The 27,301-nt window shown below is 41.3% G+C and overlaps 1 protein-coding gene across 1 annotated transcript in view; it reads left to right on the forward strand.

Annotated features, from left to right (window-relative positions):
* Positions 1-27,301, forward strand: part of LOC128690078 (integrator complex subunit 8) — a 303,474-nt gene that overhangs the window by 108,407 nt on the left and 167,766 nt on the right. Inside the window, exons 11-12 of the mRNA XM_070088709.1 lie at positions 10,916-11,061; positions 11,614-11,724. Of these exons, the coding sequence (XP_069944810.1) occupies positions 10,916-11,061; positions 11,614-11,724 (257 nt within the window). The remainder of the gene's footprint in view (positions 1-10,915; positions 11,062-11,613; positions 11,725-27,301) is intronic.

Here is a 27,301-nt window from a genome sequence, read left to right on the forward strand (position 1 = left end):
AGAGTGTTCAGCAGAAGTTTGTGGTTACAGGAAAGTGGGTGCAGGAGGGAAGAGGAGCGATTGGTGGAATGATGATGTAAAGAGAGTAGTAAGGGAGAAAAAGTTAGCATATGAGAAGTTTTTACAAAGTAGAAGTGATGCAAGGAGGGAAGAGTATATGGAGAAAAAGAGAGAAGTTAAGAGAGTGGTGAAGCAATGTAAAAAGAGAGCAAATGAGAGAGTGGGTGAGATGTTATCAACAAATTTTGTTGAAAATAAGAAAAAGTTTTGGAGTGAGATTAACAAGTTAAGAAAGCCTAGAGAACAAATGGATTTGTCAGTTAAAAATAGGAGAGGAGAGTTATTAAATGGAGAGTTAGAGGTATTGGGAAGATGGAAGGAATATTTTGAGGAATTGTTAAATGTTGATGAAGATAGGGAAGCTGTGATTTCGTGTATAGGGCAAGGAGGAATAACATCTTGTAGGAGTGAGGAAGAGCCAGTTGTGAGTGTGGGGGAAGTTCGTGAGGCAGTAGGTAAAATGAAAGGGGTACGGTAAGGCAGCCGGGATTGATGGGATAAAGATAGAAATGTTAAAAGCAGGTGGGGATATAGTTTTGGAGTGGTTGGTGCAATTATTTAATAAATGTATGGAAGAGGGTAAGGTACCTAGGGATTGGCAGAGAGCATGCATAGTTCCTTTGTATAAAGGCAAAGGGGATAAAAGAGAGTGCAAAAATTATAGGGGGATAAGTCTGTTGAGTGTACCTGGTAAAGTGTATGGTAGAGTTATAATTGAAAGAATTAAGAGTAAGACGGAGAGTAGGATAGCAGATGAACAAGGAGGCTTTAGGAAAGGTAGGGGGTGTGTGGACCAGGTGTTTACAGTGAAACATATAAGTGAACAGTATTTAGATAAGGCTAAAGAGGTCTTTGTGGCATTTATGGATTTGGAAAAGGCGTATGACAGGGTGGATAGGGGGGCAATGTGGCAGATGTTGCAAGTGTATGGTGTAGGAGGTAGGTTACTGAAAGCAGTGAAGAGTTTTTACGAGGATAGTGAGGCCCAAGTTAGAGTATGTAGGAAAGAGGGAAATTTTTTCCCAGTAAAAGTAGGCCTTAGACAAGGATGTGTGATGTCACCGTGGTTGTTTAATATATTTATAGATGGGGTTGTAAGAGAAGTAAATGCGAGGGTCTTGGCAAGAGGCGTGGAGTTAAAAGATAAAGAATCACACACAAAGTGGGAGTTGTCACAGCTGCTCTTTGCTGATGACACTGTGCTCTTGGGAGATTCTGAAGAGAAGTTGCAGAGATTGGTGGATGAATTTGGTAGGGTGTGCAAAAGAAGAAAATTAAAGGTGAATACAGGAAAGAGTAAGGTTATGAGGATAACAAAAAGATTAGGTGATGAAAGATTGAATATCAGATTGGAGGGAGAGAGTATGGAGGAGGTGAACGTATTCAGATATTTGGGAGTGGACGTGTCAGCGGATGGGTCTATGAAAGATGAGGTGAATCATAGAATTGATGAGGGAAAAAGAGTGAGTGGTGCACTTAGGAGTCTGTGGAGACAAAGAACTTTGTCCTTGGAGGCAAAGAGGGGAATGTATGAGAGTATAGTTTTACCAACGCTCTTATATGGGTGTGAAGCGTGGGTGATGAATGTTGCAGCGAGGAGAAGGCTGGAGGCAGTGGAGATGTCATGTCTGAGGGCAATGTGTGGTGTGAATATAATGCAGAGAATTCGTAGTTTGGAAGTTAGGAGGAGGTGCGGGATTACCAAAACTGTTGTCCAGAGGGCTGAGGAAGGGTTGTTGAGGTGGTTCGGACATGTAGAGAGAATGGAGCGAAACAGAATGACTTCAAGAGTGTATCAGTCTGTAGTGGAAGGAAGGCGGGGTAGGGGTCGGCCTAGGAAGGGTTGGAGGGAGGGGGTAAAGGAGGTTTTGTGTGCGAGGGGCTTGGACTTCCAGCAGGCATGCGTGAGCGTGTTTGATAGGAGTGAATGGAGACAAATGGTTTTTAATACTTGACGTGCTGTTGGAGTGTGAGCAAAGTAACATTTATGAAGGGATTCAGGGAAACCGGCAGGCCGGACTTGAGTCCTGGAGATGGGAAGTACAGTGCCTGCACTCTGAAGGAGGGGTGTTAATGTTGCAGTTTAAAAACTGTAGTGTAAAGCACCCTTCTGGCAAGACAGTGATGGAGTGAATGATGGTGAAAGTTTTTTCTTTTTCGGGCCACCCTGCCTTGGTGGGAATCGGCCGGTGTGATAATAATAATAATAACTACATAACACAACTGCCTGCTAATACTTTGAAGAAAACTGCTCAGACGAGGTGCTTTGTCTTTGCACATAAAAAAAAAAGTCCACAAAAATACACACACACTGGTTTTATGTGTGAGGAGTATAAAACACCATTGTGTATGAAAACATGTTTCAAAGAGTTCCACAAGCTGCAGAACTTCTAGGAATATGTTTGGTGACTGTACATTGGTATATATATTATTCTCAGTAGTAGTACCAGTTCCTAGTAACCAGTTACCAGTAACCAGTGTACCAGTAGATGACTCACTACCAACCGTCTGTGTGAATCACTGACTGTTATTCACGTTGCTGCTGACCATAGCATGTTTTCAAATGCCGTTCACCCGCTAGGCACTGGTGGGTCAGTCTGAGATAGGGAGCAGAGAGAGGCAGGTCGGCTGTTGGCACTTCCCATACTTTCCGTTATATATTATACGTACTAACCAGCCTACGTGAGTATTTTTACCCCATCCACGTTATCGAACCCACATGACAAATTGGTGACACCGGTGTGGGCGTGGATTTACGGGTAATTCAGACATTAGAAGACTGTTTGTGGGGTGCCGGCAGGTCAGAGGTGAACCGTCTGCCACCTCCAGTTAGCAGCTACCCTCACTCACCTCCACCCTGTAATGCTCTAGTTGACGGTCCTCCTTCAGAGGAAAGTCTTATCAGACTTGCAAAAGAAGCTCTTCATCGGTCCCCTGCTGCTGTTCACGTTGTTGACCTCCTTGAAATGCGAGACTTCAGGAATCTTACTAAGTGGTCACAATATGAGGAACTGATTCGTTCTTTCCTTGTACCAATAAAAACAGCTGATCCATATGTCGTTCTTCGGGAACTCGTGAATGCTACACCCATAACTAATGAATCGTTGAGTGCATTTGCTGTTAGATTAGACAAACTTTTATCATCATTTATCAATGCTGTCCAGTCCTCAGCTTTTGTCCCTGACAAGGATAAACCATCCACAGCATCGTTTGCTAAAATAGCAGCTTTTGGAGCAATCAAAGAACTAATGCCGCCTGCTTTCGTGTGTGCTTATGAGGCTAATCCTCCAACTGTGACGATGGAACCACTTACAGCCCTAAATCATGTACGTTCCTTGTGCCCCCAGGGTACTTTCCCATGTATCAAAAGTAATTTTACATCTATGCCTCAGTCTGCACTACCTCTTGTTTGTGCCATAGCAACAAATCGTGGTTGTCAACCATCGCAGCGATCACCAAGGACCAGTGTACAGAGTCATTATAAACCTCGTAGTATTCATAGTACATTCAGTAACCATAGTCAGCGGACTTGTTACAACTGTGGTTTCCACTGGGAAACAAAGTTTTCCAGTGGGCAACGGTAAACAATATGATGTTCAATGAGAACAAATTCCAACTACTCCGTTATGGAAAACTGGAGGAGATAATAACTAGAACAGAGTATACTACTGACTCCGGCCATACAATAGAGCGGAAAAATAATGTAAGGGACCTGGGAGTAGTAATGTCTGAGGATCTCACTTTCAAGGATCACAACAGTGCCACGATCGCACGTGCAAAGAAAATGATAGGATGGATAATGAGAACTTTCAAAACGAGAGATGCCAAGCCCATGATGATCCTTTTCAAATCACTTGTTCTCTCTAGGCTGGAATACTGCTGTACATTAACATCTCCATACAAAGCAGGTGAAATCGCAGATCTAGAGAGTGTACAGAGATCCTTTACTGCACGTATAAGTTCTGTCAAGCACCTTAACTACTGGGAACGCTTGGAAGCACTTGACTTGTACTCATTGGAACGCAGGAGGGAGAGATATATCATAATCTACACTTGGAAAATCTTGGAAGGAATGGTCCCAAATCTGCACACAGAAATCACTCCCTACGAAAGTAAAAGACTGGGCAGGCGATGCAAAATGCCGCCAATAAAAAGTAGGGGCGCCATTGGTACACTAAGAGAAAACACCATAAGTGTCCGGGGCCCAAAACTGTTCAACAGCCTCCCATCAAGCATTAGGGGAATTGCCAATAAACCCCTGGCTGCCTTCAAGAGAGAGCTGGACAGATACCTAAAGTCAGTGCCGGATCAGCCGGGCTGTGGCTCGTACGTCGGACTGCGTGCAGCCAGCAGTAACAGCCTAGTTGATCAGGCCCTGATCCATCTGGAGGCCTGGTCATGGACCGGGCCGCGGGAGCGTTGATCCCCGGAATAACCTCCAGGTAACCTCCAGGTAACCTCCATGGCCATATTGCAATTAATTGTCCTGATAGTCACCCTAAGAGGCGTCGTACTGATGATGAGTACCAGTCAGTTCTTCCCTACTGTACTTATCATAGAATACATGGATATGACACATCTGAGTGCAATGCTCTCTACAACCTTCAGTACTCTAGATCTTTCCGTGGCCGTTCCAACCGCAGAACCCGTAGAGGAAACAGACGTCTTGGTTCTCAAACTAAACAGAACCAGGCTCATTCTTCCAATTCGAGGGAATTTGAGCGCCCCAGTCAAACCGTCCCATGGTGACAGTAGGTGATAATGAGTACTCTATCCCCATTCACAATTCCTTTGAAGCCTTAAGCAGTCTCGAGAATGACAATCCTGCTGATGATGTTGCTTCACACGTCTCTGACGTAGATGATTTTGGGGATGAAGTGGAACAAATCTTTTCTGATGACAATCCACCCTTTTGTTTGCACATAACATCCAATGCAATCATAGGCCCTATAGTTTGACCATCTATTCATAATGCGCCCGTTCATTTGTTCATGGACTCTGGTGCGCAAGTCAATATTATCAGGTCTAGTTTATTTAGAGATAAGCAGTTACGACATGTCCTCGTAGAACCGACTCATGTGTCCTCCCTTAGTGGAGTAGCTGGTTCTCACCTGCATGTCCGAGGTTGGACTTCCCTCACCTTATCTATCCAAGGTAGAGACTTTACTGCTTCCTTCCTTGTTGTCGACCAGATTACTTTCCCTGGTGACCTTCTACTGGGATTTGCTTCCATGCGAGACTTACGCATTGTGCTCGACCCTTATTGATGGCATGCCCAAATTGATGACTTGATCATACCATTTTGGGGTTACCAGCTTGGATCCGAGATCTGCCATACTGCCGCAGAGTACGACATTCGGATTAAGTCCTTACAGGCCAGTGCATTTTCCAGTACCGTACCCAAGCGGTCAGGCACTGGTGATCCTGTCACTCCTGTCTGTGTTCCTGCAACTTCAGGCTTGCAAGATAGTGTCCAGTTACCTCAAGTGTCCGAGGACGCTCTGACTACCTTGAGTGCTGAGCCTATCCCTGCAATGTCTGCTAGTTCAAGTAGAAGTTTCTCCACAGGGGATGCCTTGTCAGAAAATGATTACTTGCAACTAGCAATGCCATCTCTTGTTGATGTCACATGCCGTCTGCAGAAAGACATTTCTGTCGCGGCTAGTGCCCTCACTAGAGTGTCTGTTGTTGTTCCTAGTGTTCCAGATGGTGATAACATCCTAGTTGACAATGATTCTTGCAAAGTAAAAGGTCTATTTGTTGAACCATCCTTACATGTTGTAAGAGATAGTAAGATCCATTTCTTCCTAGCTAACACTTCTGGTCACAGTGTTCGTCTCAGAGCAAATACCAATCTTGTTGGCCTTGTTCACTATCCTTACCCTGTTCAGGTAGAGGATGAGTTGTCACCTGACCAGTGGGTCGGTGCTATTTCTACCGGGGAGACCTCATCCACTTCACTGGATCAATCCGTTCCACCAGTTAAGGAGAAAGATTTAGCTCCCACTGACTTCCCAGATGAAGTCAAGCGTTTGTTGACTCTGTTGAACAAACATCGTAAAGCCATTTCCTTACCAGGTGAGAAGATGGGTATAACGAACTTATTGTCCCATCGTATTTCACTTGAACCTGGTACTAGACCTATCTATATACCTGTGTACAGAATGCCTCATTCACAAGTTGCTGTCGCAGAAGAATTGATCAATCAAATGCTTGATGATGGAGTTATTGCACCTAGCAATTCACCTTGGAATGCTCCCTTGATCCTAGTACCTAAGAAGGATGGTACTTGGTGCCCAGTGATTGACTTTAGGAAGTTAAATGCGAAAACTATTCCAGATTGCTTCCCACTTCCTGTACTGGGTGATCTTTTACGTAGCATTGGAGATAACAAAGTCTTTTCAACCCTGGACTTGTTACAAGGGTTTTGGCAAGTCCCTCTTCACAAGGACAGCCAAGAGCTAACTGCATTCTCCACTCCTACAGGTCATTATCACTTCCTCCGTATGGCGTTTGGATTACGATCCTCCCCTATCACGTTCTCAAGGCTCATGACTAATATCTTTAGAGGTCTCATAGGTAATGCACTTATGGTGTACTTAGATGATGTAATCGTCATGTCTAAAGACGTGGATACACACTTGAAAAGACTTGATGTAGTACTTGGTTAGCTTGAAGAAGCCAATTTAAAGATCAAACTGTCTAAATGTCAATTTTTCAGATCAGAAATTAAGTTTCTTGGTCACGTAGTCACTCATAGAGGGGTTACGACCGACCAAAGTAGAGTAACTGCAGTACTAAATTTTCCAACTCCCAAAACTGCTGATGCCGTAAGATCCTTTGTGGGCTTAGCAGGTTTTTATAGATCTTTTATTGCCAATTTTTCTTCCATAGCTGCTCCTCTAACTGAGTTGCTTAAGAAAGATGCTCCTTTTGTTTGGACCTTCCGTCAAGAAAGAGCATTCCAAACTCTAAAAGAAAATCTAACATCTGCTCCAATTTTGAAATTTCCAGATTTTTCTAAGCCCTTCTATCTGACAACTGATGCTAGTTCTATTGGCATAGGTGCCGTACTAGCTCAGAAGACTGATGGCAAGTACAACGCAGTTGCATTCGCTAGCCAAGTCCTTACGAAGGCTGAACGTAATTATACAGTAACTGAACAAGAAGCTTTAGCAATAGTATGGTCTTTAAAGCACTTCCGAGACATTATTTATCAGTACTCTGTTCATGTCTTGACAGACCACGCTCCACTGATACCTTTATTCCAGAACAAACAACCTACTGGAAGGTTAGCCAGATGGACTTTGACTATCCAAGAGTTCAATCCCACCTTTGAACACTTAACTGGCAAGTCAAATGTAGTCGCAGATGCCTTATCACGACATGTTAGTATAGTAACTGCAGACCCTCCATTTACTGCCAAGGATGTAAAGAATGCTCAACGAGCAGATCCCATGTGGTCTGGTGTGATTCGATTCCTGCTCCAGGAAGATCTTATTCTGACTGTGAAGCCACCAGCACCCATCAGTGACTTTGTCATGAACCAAGAATTACTGTATCGAACAGCCGAGTTGGGTACTCCTAGCAGAAGAGTATACCAGTTAGTAATTCCACAGTCACTAGTGAATGTAGCCTTACAGCTAGTTCACAATGTACCAGGTGTTGCGCACCCTGGTATGGATCGTTCAGTAAAACAAGCCAGATTGAAATACTTTTGGCCTCATATGGCAACTGATATTTCTGAGTATGTTAAAAAATGTAGTGTCTGCATGCAACATAAAGGTAATGCTATTGGTCCTAATCCAATCCAAGTGTATCCAACTACTAGCGAACCGTGGGAAAGAGTTGCGCTAGATCTGTTAACTAATTTCCAATGTTCCCTTCAGGGCAACAAACATCTGTGTGTTATGGTAGACCATTTCACCAGATATTGTGAGTTAGTTCCTATTGCAGATAAGACTGCCAAGACAGTAGCTAAAGCGTTTAAAGAACACATTATCTACAGGCATACCACCCCTAAGTCCCTAGTAACAGATAATGGTGGTGAATTCTGTAATGAGATTCTTGAAAATTTGTGTACCTTGTACAAGATCTCTAAATCCACCATTGTTCCTCATCATCCTGCCAGCAATGGGTTAGCAGAACGAACCAATAAGAAAGTACTTGATGTCTTGAGAGCCACTATCAATCCCAACAGTGAAGCTTGGGATAAAGTTATACCTGATGTGCAGTGTGCTATAAATTCTGCTTACAATGTTTCTATAGGTGACACTCCACATTATGCATTGTACGGTGTAGATAAACATTTGCCTTGTGAGTTGCTATATTCTAATCCAAAACCAAATTACAACCCTGATGATTTCATAGCAACTCGTACCAGCCTAGCTCAAAGCGTCTTTAGAAGAATCCGTGAAACACTTCATAAATCAACAGCAGAATTTACAAGAGTCGCAAACACTCGAGCAAAGCCGTCCAAAATCAAAGTAGGTTCGAGAGTTATGCTGACTAACTTTAACAAAACGTCTGCAGTGCCAAAGCTTGATCAAAAGTTTGTTGGTCCTTATCGAGTAGTTGAACATATCACTGGTAATAAGTATAAGGTTAGAGAAATTAGTACTGGTCAGTATAAAGAATCGCATTTAGATCATATGAAGTTAGTATGTGATGATAATGATGTTCCAACCCAGACTAATGTGACAGACTCTGACAATCCTCCTGATCCTGTACTCTCTACCTCTGATACTCAGTCAGACGATCAACCTGAATGTCGTTATTCCCTACACGACAGGTATTGAGAAATCCTCAAGTATCATATGTAACTACCAATTCAGATTTGCCTCAAATACGGCATGAGTTAGCCAGTGCAACAGAGTTTGATCCTCCCAGAGATGACACCCATTCTGCATATGTCAATCTCACCCTAGCAGAGTTGGGGTTAAATGTAAACCTGTATAGATGAATAATTCAGTATCAACTTATCAGTATTCAAGAATTTTTTTGTGTGTTCACGTTCTCTCCGAATTCTGAGATTTAACAGTCTAGATTTGAGTGCACCGAATCTGCCTTTCTGTTAAACACTTCTTTCTTGTATATATTCCTTCCTCAGAATCCGTAGATCACATGAATACAGATTGATCAATCAAATTTTTTTTTTTTATCACTTCTATTGTGTAATCCCAATGTAGTCTCATTCGATGAGTTGTGCTATATTATACCTTATAATGCATGACAGTTTCATTACAGTAAGTTTCATTATAGTCAATTACTTAAGCTTCCTTTCCAATATTCTCCTTATGTTATAATGTTCAATTGTTGTGTACTTTTGACGTTGTGTAGAATCAGCCCAAGCCGTACACCTGCCGTCTCCAGTTTGTATTAGCTGTATGTCGGGACGACATACATTAGCGTCGCCGAGCTCTCAGTAGTAGTACCAGTTCCTAGTAACCAGTTATCAGTAACCAGTGTACCAGTAGATGACTCACTACCAACCGTCTGTGTGAATCACTGACTGTTATTCACGTTGCTGCTGACCATAGCATGTTTTCAAATGCCGTTCACCCGCTGGGCACTGGTGGGTCAGTCTGAGATAGGGAGCAGAGAGAGGCAGGTCGGCTGTTGGTGCTTCCCATACTTTCCGTTATATATTATACGTACTAAGCAGCCTACGTGAGTATTTTTACCCCATCCACATTATCGAACCAACATGACATTATAGAAGAATAGTAATGAACAATTTTTTGTATTGTTTGTTTTAGTAAACAAGTTTTGTAAACAATATATTGATAATTATGTTTGTGTGCTTATTGTGTTGTAGACGAGTGTTTATATATGTACATTGCACCTTACTTTGGTCTCAAAGGCCACATAAGTTATGTGAAAAAATAAAATAGTGAAAAAAACAAAAAACCTTCAAATACAAGTAAACTAAAGTTTACCGGGTGAGTGGCAGTCGCCGCTGTTGCCATACGCGGCTCATTTTCTGCAAACTTCACAGCTCTATATCTCGGTAAGTACTGATGGCAAATTTTTTTTTTTTTTTGGACTAAAACACTCAGAAAAATAATCTTAACATTTTCATAAGAAAAAAATAATTTTTTTTTTCGAATATTTTGCGACAGAATGACAGTTTCAGAAAGGGGCCTGTGACAATCAAAGGGTTAATACTTGATGTGCTGTTGGAGTGTGAACAAAGTAACATTTATGAAGGGATTCAGGGAAACCGGCAGGCCGGACTTGAGTCCTGGAGATGGGAAGAACAGTGCCTTCACTCTGAAGGAGAGGTGTTAATGTTGCAGTTTAAAAACTGTAGTGTAAAGCACCCTTCTGGCAAGACAGTGATGGAGTGAATGAGTGTGAAAGTTTTTCTTTTTCGGGCCACCCTGCCTTGGTGGGAATCGGCCAGTGTGCTAATAATAAAAAAAAAATGCAGGAGAAGGGGTTACTAGCCCCTTGCTCCTGGCATTTTAGTTGCCTCTTACGAAACGCATGGTGTACGGAGGAAGAATTCTGTTCCACTTCCCCATGGAGGTAAGACGAAATAAACAAGAACAAGAACTGGTAAGAAAAATAGAAGAAAACCCAAAGGGGTATGTGTATATATATGCTTGTACATGTATGTGTAGTGTGACCTAAGTGTAAGTAGCAGTAGAAAGACATACCTGAAATCTTGCATGTTTATGAGACAGAAAAAAAGGTCACCAGCAATCTTACCGTCATGTAAAACAATTACAGGCTTTCGTTTTATACTCACTTGGCAGGACGGTAGTACCTCCCTGGGTTGTTGCTGTCTACCAATCTACTACCTAGGATTTATAATGATTTTATTTATTAAATAATTTTTAATGGCCAACAGATCCAAGCAATCTTAATGATATTATATGGGAGCTGATTCATTCCTACAACCCCGAAGTTCTGAAGAGTGCCGTGATGCTGTACAAGAACACCATGCCACCCAGGCCTGACATGCCCAAGAAGGAAATTCCTGAACTCAACGTAAAGGTACAATTAATGCAGGTTTATACTTTCATATACAGTATACAGTTTTAATTTTGTCTGAGGCAGAATTAAGAACAAAGATATTTTTCTAAGGTAAAACATAAGCAATTACAGTGATTAATTTGATTATATTATTTCTTACAAGGTAGGTTTTATACATTGATTTGCACATAGTCCGATGTAAAATTCTATGTAGAAGTTAAGTATCAGTGTTACTATGCTTTTGAATACTGTACTATGAGCTTTGTGGTATTCAAAAGAATTATAAACTACAAAATGTGTTAATATGCTGCTATTTAAAAAAAAAAAAAAACTTTTGAAAACTGGATGTATTGCAGATGCAAACTGAGTGTACTCTGAAAAAAATTTTTATAACCTAGACCAAGAAACTAGGTTTGTTGAAATTCATTCTCAAAAATGAGAGAGACTTGTTTTTCCATTATGTATTACTTGACTAAATTTTTTAATCTTTTGGTAAACTGCATTCTGTAATTTGTATGTTGCTTTTTTTTAAACAGATTCAATAATAAAATAATTTTATTTTGTCTTTTTTAGTGGGAGATGCCAATTCCTATCTACAACACATTAATGAAGCTGCCTCCAACCCCTCAGAGAGAACTTGTTTATCTATATATAGTAAAAGCTGTGGAATTAGCTCAAGCAAAGGTTGGTACATTACACTGTATATTAATTTTTCTTTAAGGAAATACAGTGGACCCCCGGTTTACGATATTATTTCATTCCAGAAGTATGTTCAGGTGCCAGTACTGAACGAATTTGTTCCCATAAGGTATATTGTGAATTAGATTAGTCAGTTTCAGACCCCCAAACATACACGTACAAACGCACTTACATAAATACACTTACATAATTGGTCGCATTGGGAGCTGATCGTAAAGCGGGGGTCCACTGTATATATTTTTTTTTTTAGCACAGCCGTTTCCCACCGAGGCAGGGTAACCCTGTTACGCCGAAATTCGGGCACCTAGGGGCTTATCCCTTAAACTGTCCAAACATAGATCTATGTTTTCACTGGCAGCACTCTAAATATTTTGAAAAAAAAAAATAATTAAAGAGAGCAATTTTCTGTGTGTAATAAGACTAAAAAAAAATTTTTTTAGGATCAGTACTTACTGAGATATAAGAGTGCAAAGTTGGTGCTGGATGCTCACCTGATGGCAACATTGAGGCCTGCCACTTGCTGGAGTGTTGCTGATATATCTTTTTTTCTCATTTTTATTTTAATTTATATATTTTTTATGTTCTGATAATACAATTTGTAATAGTTCTTGTGATTTCTTAGCCAATCTTTGTTCTGACACTAATATTAGGTACTGAAATACTACTCAAACAGTCAGAAACACGCTGACTGGTGAACATTTTCACCTGCCTTGGTCATTTACTATTTTTTTTTTTCTTAACAAGTCGGCCGTCTCCCACCGAGGCAGGGTGACCCAAAAAAGAAAGAAAATCCCTAAAAAGAAAATACTTTCATCATCATTCAACACTTTCACCTCACTCACACATAATCACTGTTTTTGCAGAGGTGCTCAGAACACAACAGTGTAGAAGAATATACGTATAAAGATACACAACATATCCCTCCAAACTGCCAATATCTCAAACCCCTCCTTGAAAGTGCAGGCATTGTACTTCCCATTTCCAGGACTCAAGTCCGGCTATATAAAAATAACCGGTTTCCCTGAATCCCTTCACTAAATATTACCCTGCTCACACTCCAACAGATCGTCAGGCCCCAAATACCATTCATCTCCATTCACTCCTATCTAACACGCTCACGCACGCTTGCTGGAAGTCCAAGCCCCTCGCCCACAAAACCTCCTTTACCCCGTCCCTCCAACCTTTTCGAGGACGACCCCTACCCCACCTTCCTTCCCCTACAGATTTATACGCTCTCCTTGTCATTCTACTTTGATCCATTCTCTCTAAATGACCAAACAACCTCAACAACCCCTCTTCAGCCCTCTGACTAATACTTTTATTAACTCCACACCTTCTCCTAATTTCCACACTCCGAATTTTCTGCATAATATTTACACTACGCATTGCCCTTAGACAGGACATCTCCACTGCCTCCAACCGCTTCCTCACTGCTGCATTCACAACCCAAGCTTCGCACCCATATAAGAGTGTTGGTACTACTATACTTTCATACATTTCCTTCTTTGCCTCCATAGATAACGTTTTTTTGTCTCCACATATACCTCAATGCACCACTCACCTTTTTTCCCTCGTCAATTCTATGATTAACCTCATCCTTCATAAATCCATCCGCTGAGTGTCACTCCACTGCTGGCAGTGGAGTGACACTTGATGATCATGCACTGCTGTAGGGAACCCTGGGTTTATTTGTTTTCACTGTTACACATAATCATGTATGTCTGTCTAGCTTTGTCTGCTTATCTCTCTTTCTGTCTGCCTGTGTGTGTCTGTCTTTCTGTCTGCCTGTGTGTCTCTTGTCTCCCTGTGTGTCTATATCTTTGATTCCTGATCAAGTGAAAATACGTATTACTTGCCAATCATGCTTATTATGCCTTATATCTACAAGCTTAGTGTAGTACTTTGTCAGGACTTTTTGGGTTATCCTAGGTAATTTACACTATGTATGATAACTGTACTTATGTGTACCTGTCAGACAGAGACAGAGCTAGACAGAGATAGACAGACAGAGATATAGACAGAGACAGACAGACAAAGTCAGTCAGCCAGACAGCCAAAGTCAGTCAGCCAGACAGCCAGTCAGACAGCCAGTCAGTCAACCAGCCAAACCCACCTGGCCTGCCAAATACATATTACACATGTTCTAGAATCATTTCTCTCTACTTAGGGCATAGGTTATAGGACATTCTGGCAGGATGACACTACCAGTGGTATCAAAAATGAAAGGATGTTAATCCTTTCAGGGTTTCCGACGTACTAGTACGGCTTACGCACCAGGGTTATTGACGTACTAGTACGCCTAAATTCTAGTTCCTTCAAATCTAGCGAGAGAAAGCTGGTAGGCCTACATATGAAAGAAAGGGGTCTATGTGGTCAGTGTGCACAGTATAAAAAAATCCTGCAGCACACAGTGCATAATGAGGGAAAAAAACTTTGACCGTGTTTTTGGTTTAAAACAGCGATTTTGCACTGTATTTTCATGTGGTATTTATGGTTGTATTCTAGTTTTTCTGGTCTCATTTTATAGAATGGAAGACATATTACAGAAATTGAGATGATTTTGCTTGGTTTCACAATGAAAAGTACCTTGAAATTGAGCTCAAACTAGCAGAAATGTTAGATTGTTGCCAAAGTTCAAAAGTAAACAAATTATGCCACACGTCCAATACACGTCAACTGGTGAGTCTGATATTCTTCCACAGGCGTGCTGATATTATTTATACCATTTCTACACTAATGCAGTAGTCTGCATAACAGTAGATCTTCTACTTTTTGTGAGAATAAAAATTCAAATTAGAAAGCAAAAGAAATATAATAGGGGCCTGGGGACATGACTAATGAACAGAGGAAATGTTATTTTAGTGCCAGGAATGTCTGTCTTGTTTATTCTGGACCCTATTTGGAAATTGGTATCTTTTGAAATTTGTGTGAAATTGGCAAAATTGCTAATTTCTGACCACTTTATTGGATAGTTGAAATCAGTAAATGGGTGGTTTCTTGTACTCATTCAATAGTAAAAATGGACTTCTAGTGAAATATTCATGATTTTTGTAGACTAGTACACTAGAATTTGCCAAAAATAGGGCTCAAATTGGGCGAAATTGCCGATGCGTAAACATCGTCGAGACCGCTAACTTCGCAAGAGCATAATTCCATAAGTTTTCTATGGAATTTCATACTTTTGGTGTCATTATGATTGGGAAAAGATTCTCTATCTTTTCATTTTTTTTTTTTTCCAAAAAATTTTCAACCCTGAGAACAAGTTTAGGAGAGGGCCTCTCAACCTTGAAAGGGTTAAGCATGGGTTATTATCAAGGTTTTTTATATTTCCTCGACCACTTGTTGTCACATCCATCTCAGAGCCACTAAACTCAGGGTCAACATCACTTTCATCTTAAAAGGGGAGTGTTAATACAACATAACATCAGTGAATCCCTGGTGTTTGCCATGCTATTTGCTCTAGCTGGCACTCAGTTGAACTGGTGCTCCCAGATTTTTTTTAATACTGCGCACACCGAGTATTAAGACCCATTCTATACTGACCAGGCATCTCAGGCCAATCGTGCCAAATTTAGAGGCAGGAAAAATGAAATGTTGATCTACGTTTGGAGCGCTAGCGGTAATAACATACATCTACATTTGGACAGTTTAAGGGTTAAGGCCTTGTCTAGGGCCAAAGGTAAAAGTTACATGAAAATCATGTAAAAATGAGCCACTTAGGGCTACCCTAATCAAACCAGAAAGTGCTAAACCAGCATTCACTACTCCAGTGGTTTGGTTAGAGGGTTCAGGCAAAGTTCCTCGTTAGGAAAATATACATTTATTACTTTTAACAATATATACAAACACTAGATAAACACACCCACATTTCCCTCAGCATGTACACCCAAATAGAGGTACATAAGGAGCTGGCAGGATACAATATAAAAGCAAAACAAAAACAGACACTTGTAAGTATGGGGTTAGTGCACAGTGGGCGCCATGCCCTACCCTACTCTCCTACCAACATCATTTCACCCAGTTTCACCAGCCCTCACTCAACCAGCAGGGCCATAACCATATCAGGGCCCAGGTGTGCCTACTGGTAATATTGAAGTGGCTTGAGTCGGATAAACAAAAGGAGTACAAAACTTAGCTTAAATAAATTGCGTCTGACCAGCATGTTTGACACCTGTGTGACTAACCATACTCACACACCAATGCTATACACACAAATAAGTCACGACAGGACTTCCTTACATTTTACAGTTTAATCTAATTTAAAGTGCCCACAAATGTATAACATTATTTATAAAATTATTGTTCATGTGAAGGATTACTCAGCCCTGTAAGATCTAAAGTAGGTATTACCAAGGCTGGCTCCTCCTTAGGAAAATTAATGAATAGAAAAAGAATAATAACATACAGATATAAACACTTTATTGTGATAATTGAAAATATGAACTTTTATCCTACGTGAAAGAGAAATGAAAAATGAAATATAAAAATGATATTTGAATTCAACGCTAATATGTACAGTTAGACTGGGGTGTCTTGGTTGATGTTGTTGACACCGCGCCTTGTAGAAATTGTAGCTGTTGCTGATGATGTGGGGGGGGTCACAGTTGTTGAGTGACAACCCAACGACTATTTCGTCACAGTGTCTCTAGCCTTGAATAGTCCATCAAGATGATAGAAACACAGGTCCTTCACCACTGCAAAGATGAGGGGTAGTTGCCTGAGGTTGGCTACACTCAGGTATGTAGATAAAAAGTGACGTCCCAGAACTCGTATGAAGTTCGTCTCCTTCAGCACTGTTTCTGTGGTTGCCAGATGACCCAAGTTGACATTCCAAGCTAGAAAGAGATAAAAGTTAACCACTGCTTGAGAATTCACTCTCCATGATAAGTAAAGTATTTAAAAGACTGGTGAGGATTTAAAAGCAAGATGTTACATATGAAAGTCAAGGCATTATGAACTAAGTTTTCACAGTTAGTTAAAAGTGAAGCTTTTAACCAATATATCCATTAAAAACAGGAGCAGAGGCTTTTACTTACAGTTGTGTTAGAAGCTGTGAGTCAAGTGATTATCCATTTGGTCGGAGCCCCACACGTCACCTTTCCAGGTGGAGAAAATGGGGGGGGGGGGAAGTGGGAGCTAGACACTGACCCTACCTTAACCAGCAGACTGGCAATCAAGCTATCGTCACCGTATACTCCCTCACTACTCCTATCTGTTGAACTTTTCCCTCACAGTTCACAATTATAGCACGGTTTATAAAATTATGGTAAACACCACCATTATACAAATTACATTTTTCTTTTTAAATTTAGTAATTTTTAAATTTAGTAATCTTCTTCTTTCAACAAATTGACCGTTTCCCACCGAGGCAGGGTGGCCCAAAAAGAAAAACAAAAGTTTCTCTTTTTAACTTTAGTAATGTATACAGGAGAACGGGTTACTAGCCCCTTGCTCCTGGCATTTTAGTCAACTCTTATGACCTGCATGGCTTAGGAAGGAAGAATTCTTTTCCACTTTCCCATAGAGATAAGAGGAAAGAACAAGAACTAATAAGAAAATAGAAGAAAATCCAGAGGAGTGTGTATATACAGTGCTAATCACGGCATTATGCCGTGCCTCCCCCACACACATACGAAAACACAAACACACCACGAAAGATTATAATATATATATTTGCACACTTACTAACATTTCAATACTTGGTGCTGCGTTCTTTATGCTTAATCACGTCCCTCATCCGTGAAGGAAGACTCTCACAAGTTGTTGAGGGTTTGGGTAGGTATATTATTCGATGCCTCATGTAGAGCAGCCTCCAGCCTCAGGATGGAACTGATATCCTTGCCCAGCAAACTTCGTTTCACTATTGACCAGAGATTCTCAATAGGGCTTAGGTCTGAGGAATTGCCTGTCCAGTTATTAACCCTTTCAGGGTCCGTCCCATAGATCTACGGCTTCACATTGAGTGTCCAAACCGTAGATCTACGCCATAATTCTAGCGCCGTCAAATTTAGCACGAAAGCGCTCATAGGCTTACATGTGAGAGAACGGGTCTGCGCCATAAACAAAAAATCTAGGCGCCCGCATAGCATTGTGGGAACGCCGGCTCAGTTACCCTTGTTCACCATGCCTTGTCGCAAGTCAGCTCTCACTCCCCGGAAAATTGGGACTCTCCTGTTCCTATCTGATAGTTCTGACACTGATGGAAGTGGAAATGAAGACGAATTCTATGGCTTTGATCAGTTAGTGACTGAAAAGAATGACCAGGATATCGATAATAGTGCAGAAAACCCTGACGATCCTCAACCTTCTACCTCTGGTGTGGGCACTCGTGACTCACGGTCGGTTGTTCCTCAATGCAAGAGAAAACTAATATTTTCGCGTGGCCAGGCCTCTGACTTCAGTAATGATGATGATAGTGACGTGGATTGTGATTTTATTGCGCTCAACGATCATTCGAGTAGTGATAGTGAGGAATCATATTCACCAGTGAAGCGTCGGTATGTTCGCCGCCGCATGCGCTTGGGTAGTGTACCCTATGCTGTGCCCAGGGGACGGAGTACATCCCAGAGTACATCCCGTGGCCCTACACCAGTTTTAGGTAGTGATAGTGAGGATGATGTGGCTACACTTGGCATGGATAGACCACAGGCATCAGTGGATGGTGGTAGTGGTGATGGTAGTGGCACCGCCATGCGTGACTCACCAGCAGACGCTGGGACCCACGCTGCTGACTGGTCAGTTCAAGGACAAAGCGGAGAATCAGCCACCAGCCCACCACAACCACCCGCACAACCAGCCTATGATGTCCAGTATCCACCAGCAAACCGTATATGGGATTGGCAGCAAAATCCCAATTTTGTTCCCAAGCCTCACCACTTTGATGACTCTCAAAGTGGAATTCTACCTACTTGTCCCCTTGGAACCACGGCCAATGAACTGGAATTCTTTGAATTATTCTTTGACCAGCCATTGATGGAAACTATTGTCAGGGAAAGTAATAAGTATTTTGAGTACACCATGGCAAATACGATCATATCACCACAGTCAAGACTACACAGGTGGAAAGAGACGACTGTTGCAGAAATGTATTTGCTTTTTGCAACAATAATGCTTATGCCTCATGTCTATAAGCATAATATAAAAGCATACTGGTCCACAGATCGGCTAATTTCTACCCCGGTCTTCAGTGAAATCATACCAGTGAACAGGTTTATCTTACTCTTACGTATGTTGCACTTCTCTGACAAAACCAGGCCTGACAGAAGTGACAGGTTATACAAGATTAGAAATGTTTTCATGTATCTCAAACAAAAGTTCAGCATATACTTTTATCCATTCAAGAATGTTGTAATTGATGAGTCTGATTTTGTTCAAAGGTAGACTGTCATTCAAGCAGTATATACCGAGCAAGAGGAAACGCTTTGGTATAAAACTGTTTGTACTCTGTGACTGTGACAGTGGCCTGGTGTTGGATATTGTTGTATACACGGGAAGTAAAACATTGAAAGATACCAAGATGTTATTGGGTATCTCAGGTGACGTAGTGAGAAACATGATGGCACCTTATCTTGGTAAGGGACATACGTACATTATATACCGATAACTGGTACACAAGCCCATTACTCAGTGATTTCATGCGAGTGAACAAGACAGATGTGTGTGGCACAGTGCGTTCTAATCGTAAACATATGCCCAGGCTCAACGCAGTTGCTCGTGGTGATGACGTGCAGGTGTTTACTGCCAATGACATCATGGCATTACGGTGGCATGACAAACGAGATGTCACATTGTTGACAACCATTCACCGTAATGAAATGCAAGACAGTGGCAAAGTTGATCGAGTGACTAATGAACGTACAGTGGACCCCCGCATACCGCACGCATCGCATACCGTACAATCCGCATACCGCTCGCTTTTTTCGCAAAAATTTTGCCTTGCATACCGCCCAAAAACCCGCTCACCGCTCTTTGTCCGAGACGCGTCCAATGTGCGGCCTGAGCCACGCTCACATGTTCCGCCGGTGGCATTGTTTACCAGCCAGCCTCCGCGGTAACATCCAAGCATACAATCGGAACATTTTGTATTATTACAGTGTTTTTGGTGATTTTTTCTGGAAAATAAGTGACCATGGGCCCCAAGAAAGCTTCTAGTGCCAACCCTACAGCAATAAGGGTGAGAATTACTATAGAGATGAAGAAAAAGATCATTGATAAGTATGAAAGTGGAGTGCGTGTCTCCGAGCTGGCCAGGTTGTATAATAAACCCCAATCAACCATCGCTACTATTGGTGGTACAGCTGCTGCTGCACTGTCAGCTGCTGCTGCTGTTGTACCACCGTCAGCTGCTGCTGCTGCTGTAGTACCGTCTGCTGCTGCTGTAGCATCATCTGCTGCTGCTGTAGCATCGTCTGCTGCTGCTGTAGCATCGTCTGCTGCTGCTGTAGCATCGTCTGCTGCTGCTGTAGCATCGTCTGCTGCTGCTGTAGCATCGTCTGCTGCTGCTGTAGCATCGTCTGTTGCTGCTGTAGCATCGTCTGCTGCTGCTGTAGCATCGTCTGTTGCTGCTGTACCACCGTCAGCTGCTGCTGCTGCTGTAGCACCGTTGTTGGTGTGGCTTATTGAGAATACCAAGAAACAATTAACCCCAGAGGATTTGCCACCCAGGATAACCCAAAAAAGTCAGTGTCATCGAAGACTGTCTAACTTATTTCCATTGGGGTCCTTAATCTTGTCTCCCAGGATGCAACCCACACCAGTCGACTAACACCCAGGTGAACAGGGAAAAATGCCTGGAACTAGTGCTCATATTGGTGAATTTAAAGCCAGCAAAGGTTAGTTTGAGAGATTTAAGAATCGTAGTGGCATACACAGTGTGATAAGGCCTGTTCTGGAAGAAAATGCCAAACAGGACCTACAGTACTCAGGAGGAAAAGGCACTCCCAGGATACAGTGTCTCATCAGTCATTGCTGCATCTTCAATAAAGGTAAGTGTCATTTATTCTTCATTTAGTAGAGTAGTACATGCACAATATATATTGTGCATGTACTACTCTACTATTGTGCATGTATCCTTCACTTTGTGTGTAGGAAAATGTATATTTCATGTGGTAAAAATTTTTTTTCATACTTTTGGGTGTCTTGCACGGATTAATTTGATTTCCATTATTTCTTATGGGGAAAATTCATTCGCATACCGAACATTTCGCATAACAATCAGCCCTCTTGCACGGATTAAAGTCGCTATGCGGGGGTCCACTGTATTAAAAAACCAGTGACAGTGATTGATTATACACAAAACATGCGCTTGGTTGACAAATGTGACATGCAGATTGGTTTTGTTGACTGTCTTTGTAAGAGTTACAAGTGGTACATGAAACTTTTCTTCCATCTCATGGACATTTCTATGCTCATTGCATATATGTACCAAATAAAGACTGGCAACAGACCACCGTATGGTGAATTTTGTTTGTCTGTTGTCAGACAACTCATAATGAAGTACCAGGTAAGAACACCTGCTGTACAACAAGGTCCTCGAATTACTCAGGATATACCCAAGCGTTTGAGGAGGGAAGGTGATCATTTCATAATACAGCTTCCTTCAACTCAGAAGAAATTTGCTCAGAAGAGATGCATCGTCTGTGCACAAACAAAACGACGGCAACAAAGACGCAAAGACACTCGGTTTATGTGTGAGGAATGTAAGGTGCCTCTGAGCATGGTGCCTTGTTTCAAGGAGTTCCACAAGCTCCAGCAGTTCTAAAACCATGTCCAGTGATTGTAAATATGTAAATATGTGATAGAACATTAGTATTATACAAGATTTGTGCATGTTTATTGTAATAAACAACAGTGGTAAACAATAATATGATAATAACTTTAGTGCGGTTATTGTGTTCAATAGTTTATATATATACATTATATACAGTATTGGTCTCTCAGGCCCCAAATGTTAGTAGGAACAGAAAAAATTGGAAAAGAAAAGAAAAAAATTAAAAAACCGCTAAATAATGTAATGCGTGTATGTGGAATTCGTCGATGTTGCCGCCACCACATCATTTTTGACAAACTTCTTGGCACTGTATCTCGGTAAGTACTGATCAGAATTTTTTTTTCTTATTACCTTCACAAAAATATGCTCTTTAATTCTGTAAGAAAAAATATTTTTTTTTTTTTTTCAAAATTTCTTGGACACTGGAGCACCACTTCAGATTTTGGCCTTGGACCTTGAAGGGGTTAAAGAACCTCACTTCACAGTCCTTAAGCCACTGAACTGCAGATTTGGCGGTATGACACGGTGCACCGTACTGCATAAAAACCATAGCCCCATACCTATTAAATGCCTCGGGTAAATTGTCACGCAACAACTCCACGTATTTATACTGGTTTTTGGGAAGCACAGTGAGTTCACTAACACTGAGCACTGGAACACACCCAAACCACGAGCGAGTCTGGATGTTTGGTGGTCCCACATGTGTAGCATGGGTCTAGCTGGTCACTACCTCTGGGCCGGTACACGTCCCTCACAGTTACAGGTGACTGTGAAGGTTGCTTCTTCACTCCACAAAATGACCCAAGAATACTAAGAATGCAACCCAAATCTTGACAAAATAAAAGATCTAAGGAAGACAGCCCTGCTAACCCATACACTGCCTCCGCTGCCAGACAATCACTCAACCCAAGCTCAGGGAAATCAAGCCTTCTCCGCCATAGCTACACAGTATCTACTTTAGTGATACTATGAATGGATATCACAGAAGAAACAACAGCAGTAAGAAAAGAATAACTCCAAGGACCCTACAACTCAACTTGTCTACCCAGCAGGAAGCCGGTGTATCATCAATCCCCCTCACCACTACCACCCAGGGAACAACAACAACAAACATGGCTGACTCCCCGTCCAACTCCACTCCCTTCAAAGGATTCACCCATGATAACTCAGGTATGATTATTCCTGACAATATCAGGGACTACATCGTCGCTCTAGAAAGCGAAATCAAAGATATTAAAGCAACACTTGCGCGACGAGAATCCAAGATAACCAACCTCAAGAACAAGATCCAAAACCTTGAAGAGAAGATTACATCAGGAAGTGCTGACACAGTAAATACTCTGAAAACAGCTATAGAAAGTCACACTGAGCAAATAACAATCCTAAATATGAAGGTTGAAGACGCAATCAAGGACTGGAATCAGAACATGCACACTTGATTTCCAAGACAACAAAACTGAACAAGATAAGTTGTTTGATGCAGTTATAATAAACAGCCCACACATTCCTAGTGACATAACCCAAGAACAGTGCAAAGAAACTGCTATCAGGATAATACAGGACCATGTAAAAGTTATCGTGCAAAACAATGAAATCAAAGAAACACGTTTGCTAGGAAAACAAGGTAAAAAAACACAGTATTATGATCAGACTTCATTCATATGATAAAAGAAAGGACTTAATTAAATCAGCAATTACAATGAAAAATGTAGTGTTCATCAACGAGTGTCCAGTGAGAAAACGTCAAAACCTTCTGTTCAGGTTGAGAAAACTTAAACAGGAAAACAAAATACATCAGTGTTTCACTCGAGATGGGAAAATACTAGTTAGGAAAACATCAACAGGACAACAATATACCATCTCAAATGAACATGATTTCTCTACCTTTCTTAGAAAAGCTGACATTTCTGTAACAGACTAAATAAGTGTCCTTAACACATATATACGTGTGGTGCATATAATGTACGTTACTATTACATTATTGTGCATTATTATTTTTTTTTCTTTTACTAGCTAATACCAGCTACCTCAAATACTTTTTAATTCTTTTTAATTGCTATTAGTTGCTCATAATTTTGTGTTGCAAATCAAATCTTACTCCAAATTAATGTTACTCATGGTTGCTACCTGTCCATTTAATTTTGTTTACCACTACTTTTTTTAGTCCACTTTATATTGTGTGTGCAATTAGTGTATATTCCAATTACATTATTTTGTGAGTCCCAAAGCTATCTTTTGCTAGCTAGTACCAACTACCTCATATTTTTTTACTTTTTATTGTGCAATTAATTGCTCAACTTATTATATATTACAAATCAGATCTTACTCCTAAATCAATATTATATCATAGTGACTATCTGTCCATTTAACTTTGTTTACCATTACTTAATTTAGTCGCTTATATATTTTCTCCTTTATTTTAGCTTTATATAACTACCTTAGTTCATATATTCACAATTGTTAAAATAATCAAGGTGCTATTCTCAGGTGCTAAAGTGTAATAAGTTCACTATTTTGCCATTACATTCCAAATCTCATTTATTTTAATTACAACTTTATTTGTTCACCACAACTTATATTAGTCCCTTTTATATTGTCTCCTTTATTTTAACTTTAAAGAACTACCTTTAAAAAACTACCTACTATTATATTCCCAAGCTCCTTTATTTGATCATCACTTTATTTGTTCACCACAACTTATTTTAGTCCCTTTTATAATGTATCCTTTATTTTAGCTTAGTTCATATATTTACATTTGTTAAAATAATTAAGTTGCTATTTTTAGCTTTAGAATATTAACTTGTCTTATACTTAACTCTAACTATAGATTCGCTATAAATCTTATGATTACAAGCATTGATCCACGATGACCTCATAGCATTACTAAATTCCCTGCATGCCAGTATGTCCATCATTACTCTCAACGAAACCTGGCTAAAACCTGATACTACAGATGTCTATGCCATTCCTGGTTACACAGCCATACACAACTGTAGGCCAGATCAACAAGGGGGTGGCACACCTGTATACTACTCAGACGAACTAGAATGTATCACTAATACTTGCACAAGGGATGAACATGGGGGATATATAATAGCTAAATTCAAATCCAAAAACCTACAAAAACCTCTCACAGTGATAAACATCTAGAGTACCACAGTCAAATATTAGCCATTTTAGTGAAAACCTAGGAAGTATGATAACTGATGCATGCATGAAATATCTGAGCTGGAACAAATACAGAGATCGTTTACGGCTCACATTGAGCCAGTAAAGCACCTAAACTACTGGGAACGCCTGCAAGTCTTGAACATGTACTCATTGGAGCGGAGGAGAGAGAGGTACATGATAATATATACCTGGAAGGTACTCGAGGGCTTGGTCCCAAATCTGCACACTGCCATAACAAAATACTGGAGTGAGAGATATGGGAAGAAGTGTAAAATAAACCCAGTGAGGAGCAGGGGTGCGGTGAGGACAATAAGGGAACACTGTATCAACATTCGGGGTCCCAGACTTTTCAACATCTTACGAGAAGATATCAGAAACACTGCTGGAACAAGTGTTGAAGCCTTCAAGAGGAAACCAGACAAGTATCTTCACCAGGTGCCAGATCAACCAGGCTGTGATGGATATGTGGGGCAGTGGGCCTCCAGTAGCAACAGCCTGATTGACCAGGCGAGCACCAGACGAGCCTGGTCCATGGCCGGGCTCAGAGAGTAGATATACTCTCGAAATTCTTCAAAGGTATGAATAAAGATCACTTATTACTCTCAGGTGGCTTCAATATAAATCTCCTGCAAGACCAGGACCCACACGTTATTGAATTCACAAACACTGTGAGTAACTGCATGTTGTTACCAACAGTAGCAAAACCTACAAGAATTACAGAGACTAGTGTTTCCCTACTAGACCACATCTGGACCAACACTATATCCCCTTTAATATCAGGCATAATCACAGATAATACCACAGACCACTACTCTACTTTCCTCATAACTAATCTAGGCAATTTACCCCAAGACACTACCAAAGTTGTTGAGAAATGGTTATCAGCTAAATTTAACCCTTTGACTGTCGAAGGGCCCAATCCTGAAGTGTCTCCTGGTGTCGCAAAATATTCGAAAAAAAAAAAATTATTTTTTCTTATGAAAATGTTAAGATTATTTTTCTGATTGTTTTAGTCCCCAAAAAAACATGGTGTAATACACAGTGGTGTTTTACACTCTTACACATAAAACATGGTGTCATACACAATGGTTTCTATAATATATATACACATATATAGTCACTAGATACTTTCATAAAACTCCTATTATCACCCTTCAGCAAGCTTGTCTTGTGTGTGAGTGTGTGGCTTATAATTGTTTTGAGTCAGGAGTCGGCAGCTGTCAAAATGACATATTGTCTCAATACTCACTCCCCCTACAGCCTGTCAAAACAATGGGGTCGGATGCTGCTTCCCCCTCCATTCTCTTTCTCTCTCTCTGTCTATCTCTGTCTCACAGGTACACATAAATACAACTATACATAGTGTAAATTACCTAGGATAACCCAAAAAATCCAGACAAAGTGCTATACTCTGCTTGAAGATGTGAGTAAACGTGATGATGACACAGTCTTGTGGCTCTCTCTGAGACAGAGCTAGACGGATAGACAGGGAGTTTGGCAGACAGACAAATGTTTGTTCATCGTCATCTCCTCCTCCTCCTCCTCCTCCTCCTCCTCCTCCGCCTCCTCCTCCTCCTCCTCCTCCTCCTCCTCCTCCTCCTCCTCCTCCTCCTCCTCCTCCTCCTCCTCCTCCTCCTCCTCCTCCTCCTCCTCCTCCTCCTCCTCCTCCTCCTCCTCCTCCTCCTGCTCCTCCTCCTCCTCCTCCTCCTCCTCCTCCTCCTCCTCCTCCTCCTCCTCCTCCTCCTCCTCCTCCTCCTCCTCCTCCTCCTCCTCCTCCTCCTCCTCCTCCTCCTCCTCCTCCTCCTCATCCTCCTCCTCCTCCTCATCCTCCTCCTCCTCCTCCTCCTCCTCCTCCTCCTCCTCCTCCTCCTCCTACTCCTCCTCCTCCTCCTCCTCCTCCTCCTCCTCCTCCTCCTCCTCCTCCTCCTCCTCCTCCTCCTTCTCCTCCTCCTTCTTCTCCTTCTTCTCCTCCTCCTCCTCCTCGTCCTCCTGGCTCTTGACAGATGGACAGCTGGCCCCCTCCCTCCACCCTCGTTTACGCTCATCAAAGGTCAGCTCTTATCAGATGTTATCTCCCCTTATCTTGTCACTGTCATGGGGTGAACTATTTTCATGCCTCAAGGGAACATATTATTACATATTATTATTATTAGGTATTATTATTATTCTTCTTCTTCTTCTTCTTCTTCTTCTTCTTCTTCTTCTTCTTCTTCTTCTTCTTCTTCTTCTTCTTCTTCTTCTTCTTCTTCTTCTTCTTCTTCTTCTTCTTCTTCTTCTTCTTCTTCTTCTTCTTCTTCTTCTTCTTCTTCTTCTTCTTCTTCTTCTTCTTCTTCTTCTTCTTTCTTCTTCTTCTTCTTCTTCTTCTTCTTCTTCTTCTTCTTCTTCTTCTTATTCTTCTTTCTTCTTCTTCTTCTTCTTCTTCTTCTTCTTCTTCTTCTTCTTCTTTCTTCTTCTTCTTCTTCTTCCTTCCTTCCTTCCTCCTCCTTCCTTCCTCCTCCTCCTCCTCCTTCCTCCTTCCTCCCCTCCTCCTCCTCCTCCTCCTTCCTCCTCCTCCTCCTCCTCCTCCTCCTCCTCCTCCTCCTCCTCCTCCTTCCTCCTCCTCCTCCTTCCTCCTCCTCCTCC

Source organism: Cherax quadricarinatus, chromosome 25, assembly GCF_038502225.1.
Source record: "Cherax quadricarinatus isolate ZL_2023a chromosome 25, ASM3850222v1, whole genome shotgun sequence".
Classification (NCBI taxonomy): domain Eukaryota; kingdom Metazoa; phylum Arthropoda; class Malacostraca; order Decapoda; family Parastacidae; genus Cherax; species Cherax quadricarinatus.